The 11,666-nt window shown below is 39.5% G+C and overlaps 6 protein-coding genes across 6 annotated transcripts; 3 read left to right on the forward strand and 3 right to left on the reverse strand.

Moving 5' to 3' along the window:
- Nucleotides 1-358: 358 nt before the first annotated feature.
- JH06_1476 (hypothetical protein) lies at nt 359-2,162 on the reverse strand (the record flags this gene model as incomplete). Its single annotated transcript, XM_014672778.1, has 9 exons — nt 359-460; nt 487-590; nt 622-733; nt 764-971; nt 1,001-1,249; nt 1,279-1,359; nt 1,389-1,668; nt 1,699-1,991; nt 2,020-2,162. 9 exons carry the CDS (start codon nt 2,160-2,162, stop codon nt 359-361), a joined length of 1,572 nt encoding a protein of 523 aa, XP_014528264.1.
- Nucleotides 2,163-2,362: 200 nt separating this feature from the next.
- Nucleotides 2,363-3,202, reverse strand: JH06_1477 (hypothetical protein; the record flags this gene model as incomplete). The annotated part of the gene is made up of 5 exons (XM_014672779.1): nt 2,363-2,516; nt 2,547-2,614; nt 2,644-3,015; nt 3,046-3,108; nt 3,140-3,202. 5 exons carry the CDS (start codon nt 3,200-3,202, stop codon nt 2,363-2,365), a joined length of 720 nt encoding a protein of 239 aa, XP_014528265.1.
- A 650-nt stretch (nt 3,203-3,852) lies between these two features.
- On the forward strand, nt 3,853-4,940 carry JH06_1478 (NAD dependent epimerase dehydratase; the record flags this gene model as incomplete). The annotated part of the gene is given in 6 exon segments (XM_014672780.1): nt 3,853-3,903; nt 3,934-4,107; nt 4,141-4,193; nt 4,223-4,313; nt 4,344-4,646; nt 4,665-4,940. The coding sequence occupies 6 exon segments, from the start codon at nt 3,853-3,855 to the stop codon at nt 4,938-4,940; spliced, it is 948 nt and encodes a 315-aa protein (XP_014528266.1).
- On the reverse strand, nt 4,937-6,178 carry JH06_1479 (hypothetical protein; the record flags this gene model as incomplete). Its single annotated transcript, XM_014672781.1, has 6 exons — nt 4,937-5,511; nt 5,542-5,673; nt 5,702-5,894; nt 5,926-5,993; nt 6,023-6,083; nt 6,119-6,178. 6 exons carry the CDS (start codon nt 6,176-6,178, stop codon nt 4,937-4,939), a joined length of 1,089 nt encoding a protein of 362 aa, XP_014528267.1.
- Nucleotides 6,179-6,678: 500 nt separating this feature from the next.
- Nucleotides 6,679-7,606, forward strand: JH06_1480 (hypothetical protein; the record flags this gene model as incomplete). The annotated part of the gene is given in 6 exon segments (XM_014672782.1): nt 6,679-6,716; nt 6,765-6,898; nt 6,930-7,078; nt 7,109-7,238; nt 7,250-7,367; nt 7,399-7,606. 6 exon segments carry the CDS (start codon nt 6,679-6,681, stop codon nt 7,604-7,606), a joined length of 777 nt encoding a protein of 258 aa, XP_014528268.1.
- A 171-nt stretch (nt 7,607-7,777) lies between these two features.
- On the forward strand, nt 7,778-10,548 carry JH06_1481 (hypothetical protein; the record flags this gene model as incomplete). The annotated part of the gene is given in 12 exon segments (XM_014672783.1): nt 7,778-7,815; nt 7,881-7,944; nt 7,963-8,565; nt 8,596-8,939; nt 8,970-9,147; nt 9,176-9,829; nt 9,872-10,051; nt 10,081-10,137; nt 10,187-10,258; nt 10,290-10,342; nt 10,374-10,458; nt 10,489-10,548. The coding sequence occupies 12 exon segments, from the start codon at nt 7,778-7,780 to the stop codon at nt 10,546-10,548; spliced, it is 2,388 nt and encodes a 795-aa protein (XP_014528269.1).
- Nucleotides 10,549-11,666: the final 1,118 nt, after the last annotated feature.

Consider the following 11,666-nt stretch of genomic DNA (forward strand, 5'->3'; position numbering starts at 1 on the left):
CTGGACATTTATCCGACATTTATCACACTTTCGATCTTTTTGACCATTTTTGCTATATCGAACACCTGTTATTAAACAGATTAACATAGATTAGATACAACAGATTCTACCTAAGAGATTGATCTGTAGAAAGAGGAAAAGAGGTCTTTGAAAAAACAGGGAATTCACAACAGATACTCTATTGAGTTCCAGAAAGGGCTTCATATCGTTTCATTTTGTTATGGAACACAAAACCGTTGACTACATACTTATGGGTACTCTTTGACTGTTCTAGTACTATCTATAAATACCATTTAAAAGTGTAGTACGAAACTTAACGACTTTGTTAAACCAACTCGGATATGATGTAGATCTATGGCTAAACAAAAGCGAATTCAATCACAGGTTGTTCATTGTATCCAGTAAAGAGAGAATAGAAACTGACAAAACAAGGTACATAATCAATAGTGCTTTTGTGTACCTAGAAAGGTTAGGCTCCTCAAATACTGCAGAATAGTTGAATACAAATCGGAAAACACAAGAAGCAACATTAATGAGCATGAGGATGAAATGGAGAACAAGTAATCCAGGAAGTTGTCCATTTCTCGTGTCTGTCAATTAGTTCATCTTGGTGTCCCTTACAATGTTTGATACAGATACAAATGAAAATTCCTAATAAACCTGAAAACGACATCCATAAAATATCTATATGCACTTCTTGACAAAGGGGCAAAAGAAGGATACCAAGAGAAGACTAATTATCATCGATAAATCCAAGATCTACTCCCAACAACGTAAAGAAGGAAATATTGTGAACAATCGTATATTTTGCATTCGTATCTGAATTTACCATATGGTTAATGGGACTAGCTTCGACATCAGATGATGATCGAATCTTCATATATCGATGATAAAGCAGATAAGCAACTTCAATAGTGCATAAACATCCAATTGGACTGATGAATTGAGCAAGGCCTGTAGAGAGCAACAGTCTATACTATAATCCATCACAACATAGTACCCTAGTAAGATACCCGAAAGATGACCCAATAAGGATGAATTAGGAATAAGGACTTTCATAAGAATAAGTTGGACGAAAGGAAAGAGATTCACTGGAATACGGATCCTCGTAAAAGGAATTGGGATTTGATAAGTTGGAAAGCAGATTCCAAAGAAGTTTACTGAACATGGAGAATGGTCTGTTAGAAGGCTTACAGTCATCAGAGCGAAGAGAACACAGGAATAGCCCACACCCCATACATCCAAGAATCTAATATGAATCAATGGTAGTATCTTCACCTCATATAACCCAGTCGAATCAATAGAGAGTAGAGGGTCATCAGGAGAATTTCCGTGAATACCATTAACCAGACAGAAATACTACAAGGAAAAAGTACTCTGGTATCTACCTGAGATATTGAATACTGCCCCATTGTAATTCAATAGATGATAAGCTAAGAAGACTACTAACATTCATGGCCATATGGAGAATGCCGAGATGGCTTAATGAGGAGGAAAGAATCCTCCAGACTTCTCCTTGTCGAACAACGGAAACATAACTGGATGCAACACGAGTGACATCGACTTTATTGTTCCACAAAATGAACCAGATAACTAATAAAATGGCAGCTATTATAGCAGTTCCTGGAGTGTATTTCAAATAATACTGACCTGGAACAAGCGAAGTGGCTATATATCACAATTCCATCTAGAAAACACGATCAATCTTAACTTCCTTGTATACACGATTCAGTAAAGGAATTCTGAGAGATTTCCGCGACATACAGAAAACAGAAGACACATTCTCCTTTCTCACACTAATCTGAATACGAGCATTGGTTTTTCGATCAAAACTCGTGAAGCCAGTATCCCCCGTTTTTAGAATGAGTCCATTCTCTTGAGGATGTAGCACAAACTGCACTGATCGAAAAAGCTGATTAGCCAATATAAATTCATCTGGGTATGGGTTACTCACTTTGGTGTATTCCTTTTCTTCACCAGTTTGCTTTGTTCTCATTATTAAGCAAAAATGAATAATACAACACATAGAAGCCATCAAAATCAGGGTTGGTACAGGATGACAGAATCACCTTATCAATTCGTAACTTTGTTGTCCATGAGGAAATAAAGATAATAAAAATCGAAAAGAGGAGTAGAAAGCAAAAAGGACGCACCACCCTCATAAGAAAAATGCACCCCACCTGAGACTCGAACTCAGAATCTTCTGCTTAGGAGGCAAACGCCTTATCCATTAGGCCAGTGGAGTATCACAGATTCTTCGAATTATTTCCTTATAAGAATTGTTATTGCACTTTCACTTCGTCTCGTCATTACTCCAAACGAACTCTTCAACAAACAGATAATTTATTCATCGGAGATAATCCTAATTGAAATAACTCTGCGACCACCGCTCCAAGTCCATGTTACTGTTAACATAGTATTCCATCGCTTGGTCAATGTCAGTACCTAGAATCTCCATAATTGTCATAATATCCTCGTTATTCTTAGCAGTCAACAACTTAAAGGCTGCAGGCTCACTACCCCTTATCTAACTAATGCAAAATCACTTTCCTGTGGTAGACTTCTGAATTTCCTCAATGTATTGATCAAGCATAGAAGGATTACGTTCAAAGATCTACAATTCATACAACCATCAGATCATACACCATATAATTTGCAATCCAAATTCTTCAAGTTCTTTAAAAATACCGTTCTTAGAGAAGGATGATTATATACTTCAGTCAACGGTTCACGATACTTTCCTGTTGACATTTCCCTAGCAGCATATTCTGAATCGGTCAGAGGCTTTGGAGCAGGAGAAGGAACAGGAAGTTGAACAACGGTAGGAACAGAAACTCTCTGAGAAAGAGCAGCTCGTGGACTTGCCTCAAATGTCGTCTTCTTGGAAGAGGAAAAACCATTGGCAATAACCTGAGTACTTGATTCAACTGAGATAAAACAGAACAACTCGCCATCATCCGTAGCATTGTAGCGTGCTGGGGTTTCGTTGCTGTCCACAATAGAACCTTCAAATAGCTATGCCTCAGGTCAGAGGAGTAACTTTACGATAGAAATGAGGTGAGTGTCTAAATTAAGACGATCGTGAATCACCTTCAAAATATCTGCACCCTAGGAGGAAAGACAGAATCACAAAAATTACTGTCATACTGTTGGCCATACTAATGTCAATCTCCTTCACAGCCGGAAAAAAGCGGATATGCATGACTTCACTGTTAGAAACAAAAGAATGAACTAACATAACTGTGTAGTGGTTCTACTTGATAATTATGATACTAATTATCAACAAACAACATAACAAGTCGTAATAATCGCTTTCTCTATTTCGAATAATGGTATAAATCCAGTCTAAATGAATTCATTGTGAATCTCTTCAAACAAGAGCATGAACTAGTTTTAGATACCAATAGTGACACATCAGCAAGCAATTCAGCTTATATACAAGCTATGATTAATTTGTATATTTGAAGATCCAGAATTCAATACTCCTATCCTTACAGATGACTACCAGTATGCCACTAAACTCCAACTGACCACATATATTGGTATCACTATCCAATACATAGAAACTATCATTACCATCATACCTCAATAATAAAAGCATATTTCCATCTCCAAAGTCAACTACCAATATCCCTCCTCCTCAGTTCGTTCTCATAATCGAAATAAATGAAATGGATACTGACAAAAACCAGCAAATAATACTATTCCTCCTTTAACCAAAGAGTGAAGAGATGATCTGGTTTCTTAGAATTCGACCAACATGTATTTAGTGTGGATTTGATATCTATTTGAATGAAGCCGTCAGTTCTACATTCAATTTCGTATTATCCTAATGAAAGAGATTGATCATTAATGTCGTTGCGCTCTATCATTATTCTTTTGCTTTTCGTTCAATTGCGCATGGTTCTCACTAAGTTGTCGTCTTATATGTAGACTTCCTTTCTAGTTTTTGGAAAGAATGGTTGGATTGGTGGAATGGTCATCAAGCTACTTCAAGAAAAGGGTTACACAGTAATAGAAGCAGAATCTAGGTTAGAAAATGTCCAAGATGTAGCGGCTGAACTGGATAAGGTGAAGCCCGATTTTGTGATTGATGCCGCAGGTCTTGTTTGAAACACTGGTGATGACCTCATTGGATAGACAGGAAGACCCAATGTTGATTGGTGCGAGTTTCATAAGGAAGATGTAGTTCGGTAGAGTTCTTTATTTTGTTTGATTTTAGCGTAAATGTCGTTGGAACGGTAGCTCTGGCAGATGCCTGTTGGAAACGTCAGATTCCTTGCACTATTTACGCTACTGGTTGCATTTATGAGGTAGATTAGTGATTGTCAGATCATTAGTAGTATGACTCTGAGCATCCAATGAATAGTGGTATTGGTTTTACTGAGGAAGAGGAGCCCAACTTTAAGGGTAGTTTCTATAGCTATACCAAAACATTGGCTGAGAAGCTACTTCGCGTGTATTCAAATGTGTTACTATTGCGTGTTCGTATGCCCATCTCGGATGATTTGCATCCTCGCAATTTTATTACGAAGATTAGCAAATACGAGCGTGTTGTGAATATTCCCAATTCAATGTCTGTGCTTCACGATCTTCTTCCTGCTAGTATTGAAATGACTGTTCATGGTTTGAAAGTAGTGTTTCGTGTTTATTTAGACGGGTAGGGTGTGTACAACTTCACGAACCCGGGTGTCATTTCTCATAACCAGATTCTTGATCTGTATAAGCAGTACATTGATCCGAACTTCACCTACAAGAACTTCACTCTCGAAGAGCAGGCCAAGATTCTTGCTGCTGGACGTTCGAATAACGAATTGGATGCTACAAAGCTAGTAGAAGCATGTAAGGAATTCGGAATTGTAATTCCACCCATTCAGGAGTCGATTGTTGGTGTCTTTGAACGCATGAAAGCAAATCTAGCTAAGTTACGTGTTTATTAGAAACAGAGGTACAGACAAGCAAGAATACTCTTTTCGTATTCGTCATACTTTCCTGTACGTTTGTATACTTCAGCAGCTCTAAACAATACTTCATGTTGAGCAGCTTTCTCGTCTTGAATCATCTTGTTCAAGGTATCGAACTGTTCCGAAGTAATCTTTTCCACAATCAACAGTTGGTCAGCTGTCGCCAACAACAGAGAAGCATAAACTTTGAATAGAGGAGTTGACTTAGGAACACCTGAGAATTCCTTCGCCTCCTCACTCAATGAGTCATACACTGAAGGTAGCAACTCCTTAAGTTCTGCAGGTGAAGGACGCTGATAAAGACTTTCTTCGACTGTATGCTTCCTCATCTCCATATTCAGCTGCTTCTCTGTCGACTGTAACTTTGCTGACATCTGATCTATTGCTAATTCTCCTAACATAATCGTACGGCCAAGCATTTTGCCACTGTCCACCAGTGTCTGTTCCTCAGGACGATCCGTCAGAGAACGATTCAACGAATCTTTCTTCATATTTCGCTCAAGCTCACGAGCATTGGCTCTTATCGATGGGGCCACCATAGGATGAGCTACACGTTAATTTGACCACATACTCCAACTCTCAATGCCATTTTCCACAAGAGAATCAAAGGTTGGACGACCCTTCAGACCGCGGCTCACTGCATCCTTCTTCATATTGTGTTCCAGTTCAGCAGCCGTGGCTGCAATGGAGTTGCTTACACCACTATCACCTACAAATCATTTTATCCATTGACAAACTACGGAGCACACCACGATCCGTTAATTCAGCACGTTCAGGACGGTGATCTAACTCACGATGAACCGCATCCTTCTTCATATTTCTTTCTAGCTCAACCATTCTTCCTGCAAGAACTGTGGACTCGGCTTTGTGCATAATGCCTCGGTCTTCTAGTTCTGAAGAATCACTGCGCTTTTCAAGCTCTCTACTAAGCTATACATCATTTTCGATAAAGACAATCCACAGAATCTTTCTTCATCTCCTTCTCCACAGATTTTACACGCGACACAAGAGATGGAGCAACGGAAGGACCTACATCTCAACATAAAGAAGGTGACTACTCAGTAACCCTTTTGCTTCCATTTCCTGTATAGTGGGTCTGTCATCTAATCCAGACCTAATCTACGAGACATTTTCAAATACACACAAATATCTACGGTATCCTTCTTCATCTCCTTTTCCAGTTGCTTAGCCGTTGCACAAAGTGCGGGAGCCATTGAGTGTTCTATGTCGTAATGAAAGGTAAATTCGAAATACCCCTGGGTTCAGCGGGAGTGAATGAGAGCTCCAGTTTCGATGCTCTTTCAGCTATAGTCTAGAAGTGATACTCACTCTGAGTAATCAACAGAATTTCCTTCAGACATTAAGATACGTGTAGATATTTTGTGTAACGGTATCGAAAGAAATGATTTTGGTGCGCCGCTGGATTGGTTGAACAACTTCGGGAGTTTCGTTGACATCTCAAAACACCATCTCTCTCCATTAATACGGTCCCTTGGACCTCTCTATAGATCCCATTATCTAGTCTTCCAGGAGATGAACCTTTTCAACTGGTTTAAACCAAAACAGGATCTTTCTTTGAAGCGAATGAAGTAAACTGTTTCGTTACAAAGTAATCCAAAGAGAATTGCACAGAGAGATCATCCGATTGCATGATGTTCCTGGAATTAGTGCTGACTGTGAACTCACAGAAGTGTTGCGTGAGTTAGCAGAAATCATGATTCATGGAGAGAAGGAGAGCGATTCGTACTTTGAGTATGTGTTGTTTGGAGATGTCTGTTTTGTTTCCTAACTCTTTTGTAGATTCTTTTTGGAGGAGAATATGTTGCAAGACATTATCAGTATAATTAAGCAGAACCGAAGTAATAAGATCAAGATTCAAATTATTCAGACCATTTCGATTCTGATCCAGAATATCAAGAACCGCACATCTCTCTGTATTTTTCTTTTCGACTTGTTGAGGATTAGTCTTCATTCTGTCCAACAACCACATTAATGATCTGATTACAACTCCGTTGGATTTTATGGACGAAGATGTTGTTTCTCAGTACATTTCGTTTCTGAAGCTCTTATCTATGAACCTAACAACCGATACTGTTCAGTTCTTTTATAACTATGTGATTGTTGGGATAGTATTTCATAAGTAGACGAAATCTGCAGACCCGTTCCCTCTGTTCTCGATTTGTAGCAAATTTTATGACAATCCAGAGCCAATGGTGCGTATTGCTGTTCGAACAATTACTCTGAACTGTCTAAAAGGTATTATCAATTCTCTTGGTTCAATCTAGTGAATGACAAAAATATTGTCTCTTATATGAGTCAGCCAAATTCTCTGAAGTATTTTAAGAAGCTTGTGTATTACGTTATATCTCTTGTAGTAACAATGGATAAGATGGTGGAAAAGAAGTAGGTGTTTATCTATTTCCATTAATACCAGCAATTTTGCTCGAGTTGGTGAATTAACCAATAATATTATTGATCAACTCTTTTTCCTTCAGGATGTATTGAATATCCAAGTAGCTGTAGTTGAAGAATATTTAAAGAATCTACTGATGTCTGATTTCTTTGTGAAATACTGTTTCAATGTTATTCAGAATGCATCAAAGCATCTTGATCCATCTCCAGTAGGCCTCTTTTTGACTTAAATATATCTAGGATGCAATTCAGTTAAGAACCTCCTTATTTCTGTTAAGTTGTGTTATCAATACCATGAAAGATATATCCCATCATAATCATTCTTATTATTTTCCTTCATTTGTACCCTGATCTTCAGAAACACATTCTTTCGTTATCCTTCCCAGAGAGAGATCATCTTAATGATTCATATCTTCTACCTGATTCTCCTCTTCCTCCTGTATCTGTTGGAAGAAGAATGAGTATTTCTCAGTACTGTGTTAGGAAGGATGATTTGACTGTTAGTATTAATCTTTCACCATCGGAATCCAATGAAGGAGGAGAGTCTATTGCTTTGATTAATGTTTTGGTAAGGTTTATGGTCAAGTGTGATACGAAGTCCTCTCCCGTACCTACTGAGGGATCTGAAGAGGGAGTTGACTCTGCAGAGAGTCCTGTAGAGAATACTGAAGTTGGTCCTGTAGAAAGTCCTGTAGAGACCACTACAGAGAACATTGAGGTTGGTCCTGTAGTGGAACCTGGAGAAGGATTTGTAAAGAATACTACAGAGAACACTGAAGTTGGTCCTGTAGAGAATACTGAGACTGGTTCTGTGGAAAACACTACAGAGAATGCTAGCACCAGTCTTGAAGCTTCTGCTTCTCAGGAAGGTCCCAAGATACAACTAGCTCCTGTATCATCAACTGATGTCCAGGAGATGCCTGCTGACGATGATACACTCATTGTGATGGATAGTGATGACAGTGATGAAGTGGATACCACAACAGCTGCGACTCTAAATGATCTAGCCTTGCACTCGTTACAGCGTCGTGCTCGTCTTCTCAGTGCCAATACTCAAGATTCTTGTACTCCTTCTCATACCCGACATTGTTTATCTGAAGACTTGTCACTCTCCTCACCACCTCCTCACTCCCCTCTTGAATCTACTTTCAAGTATTGTCCCATCTTGCAACTTCTGCATGAAGGGGATGTGAGAGAATCATATTCAATTCATCTCTAGGATGCCATTCGTCTCCAACTTGTTCTTGTTCTTTTATCTTCATTCCACCAAAGTGTATACTCTGGAATCACGGCTTACGCTCAACAACAAGCTCAAGGAATTCACTCTGTCTCTCCCACCGAAGAGGAACTCGTCGAGCGAGATAGTCCTGCTATCTCAGGATACTTCCTCTGTAATCATCGCTACGGTCAACCAGTTCTGGATGCTCTCTGCGAGGTTCTGCGTGGCCCTCATCTGCGTCCAGTTACCGCTCAGTGTTGTCTGTATGTCATGCGCTATCTGCTAACCAATCACATCTATGGAGACACACTCCCCTTCGGAACTGTTCAGACTCTTGCTGACATGTTGTAGTATCTACAGAAACTAATTCATAGAATGAAAGAACGAGCTACAATGGTCCTCAACACACTCCATCTACTTCGTCCTCTCCTTCAGTCATCAGATGATCTCATCTATTCGTTCCTAAGTACTTGCTCCCAAGTTGAATACATTACTGGTTCCTCTCAAGCAGGGTTCATGATGAATTTCGATTTCAAGGGTATTCTTGAGTCGGTACGTTCCTTAGACGATTCTTATGTAGACATCATCGCTCCTCCCTCTTGACCGAGTTACTAATACCACTTCTATCTCTGTTCCTGGACTCTATAAATGGACAGATGCCTCTGCTGAAAATGTGCAACAAAGTATTCAGGCTTTTGTGATGCAATTGACCGAGTATCTCTTGCTCAGAGCCTTCATTTTCTTTGTCCTGCGAAAACAGTACGTGGAGGTGCCTCCTCAGCTGCTCATGGATCCTGGATCCCCATTAGCAGTAGCAGGATCTCCTGAAGTTGATGGCAGTGCAGTGATGTCACCTAGACCTGTTAGTGTATCGCCTGGAACCACACCTGAGGTGATGAGTACTGAAAGTGCCATTGTCCTATGTCATGTATTGGGAGTGGCTGTAGATGAGACAGGTATCGATCTGGAGCTGCAGAAAACAATGAATCAACCTTCCATCTCTGTTAATCAGAAAGTGGAGATTAGTCGAGTTAATCGTTATTTGCCTTGTACAATCCTTCCTCCAGCCACGGCAGAGGTTAAACAAGGTCAAAGTGTCTATTTGGCGATTGGTCGGAGTCAACTCTCCTTATTAAGCATGGTGAAGGGAAGTCTGAAAGATGCAATGGTTCAACTTGTGTTCAGTCTCTATGAACTCTTAGATATTTGTATTGAAGATAATACAAGACGAACAGTGAGTATTCTTGTAGAGGTTCTTGCGATGCCTGATCGATAGATTCAGACTGATAAGGTTCTGACAAACTGTGAGAAATTAATTGGGTATACATTACAGAACCGTCCAGGAAAATCTGTTTACAAGCTGTTGCTGCAATTTACAACCGCTCCTGCTTGTGTAGAGGCGCAACGCTGTATTATGGTTGCGCGGAATAAGGATATGGAGAAGAGGAACAGAGACGTACTTGTGTTATTAGTTTATCAGTCTAGATTGAAGCACTGTTATCCAACAATGCCAATTCTCATGTTACGAAGGTTGAAGCAATTGTGAGTTCTGTAAACGAATAGTATTGTGTTTGTTAGTTTTCTTTTAAAGGCAATGGAGAAGACTCCGGATTGGTATACCGAAATGAAGAAATTTATTTGTGAGATGAGGACAAACTATGTTGTATCTTCAAATAAGGGCTTTAAGTACATAGGCATATCACCGTTGTTTAGAAGAGATCGCTTTGCTAGCGAAACAAGGAGACTTGTATAATCCTTATGAATAAGTATAATAGTAGAACCAAGATTGAAGAAAAGAAGAAACAAGCTGCAGAAATGTTTCGAAGGTTTACCATGCAGATAGACAGTTTAGAAAAGGAAGCTGTAGGAAAAAGAAGGAAAGGTGAGATGTAGATTGTAGATGACTCTATTTTCAAGTTGGAATTGGACCGGATAGAACAAAATTCTCAATAGTGTTATTTGTTTCAAAGCAACACCGAAGTGGGAACACTCCCATATAAATGACTCTACAATTTCGTTAAGGATCCTTTCAAGGTCATCGATGCAGACCTCTTCAGCAAGATCATCTATTGATTGCATCAGTTCTTTCCTCTTCCAAGCAATCTCTTTCATTTTTGGTTTCATTGTCACCGCTAGTTTGCCTACAGCCTTTCGAAGACGTAAATCCAATTGATGCTTGAAAGAAGTGTAAGACTCTGGATTCGCTACAGGAATGTCTACAGTGCTTGTCAACGGATCTTTTTCAGCAGCAATAATGAGGTCCTTGACTCTTTCCACTGTTTGGACAGATGGGCAAATCTCAAGTGAATGACGTTCCCATCGTATGGAAGGATCAGGAACTTGAAATGAGTCCTATCGATTACAGAAGAATGGAACTCTAACTAGGATAGTTTGGATTGAGGAGTTTGGAACTTGCTGGTGCTTACAACGATTTTGGTTCCTTTTGAACAATAAGTCTCTTGGAGTATTGACAAAGAGGTTTGCATAACCACATTCATCTATGATTCCATCCAAATCATCAATTTGTACACATTCTACATATTTTCATCACAGTTTTCCGCATACTTCGGAGATGCATCGTATCATCCACAATGATCACAATTCGTTGACTTTCGGTGCAGATAGGACTGAATTTTACTGGTTTCAATGCAGGAAGAGTAATGATTGATTCTAGTTCCTTTCTTCCTTGCTTTAATTCACCTAACAATACTGAGAGGCATCGATAAGCTTGAATTCGACTCGAATGCCATACAGTCCGATCCCATTTTGTTTCTCTATTCTTTATTTCGTAGCAGTATAAAATACAATCCGTTGTTCATTTTTTCAACATCATCAAAGGAAATCACCGCAACAGATGCAAAAGGCTGCAACTCTGTCTGGAGAGTCCTAGCTAATGTTGTTTTCCCACTCGCTGGGCAACCACATAGGTTCAGGACTGTGATAGGTTGCATTCAACAAAAATGAGTTTGCACTAAAGTCACTTAGAACAGTCTCTTCTCATAACTATGAAGGTTATGAACGCCTCCCTCAACCTGAGCACTAGATGATCTCACTTCTGCACGCAGACGACC

This window comes from Blastocystis sp. subtype 4, assembly GCF_000743755.1.
Source record: "Blastocystis sp. subtype 4 strain WR1 chromosome Unknown seqid_0075, whole genome shotgun sequence".
Classification (NCBI taxonomy): Eukaryota; class Bigyra; order Opalinata; family Blastocystidae; genus Blastocystis; species Blastocystis sp. subtype 4.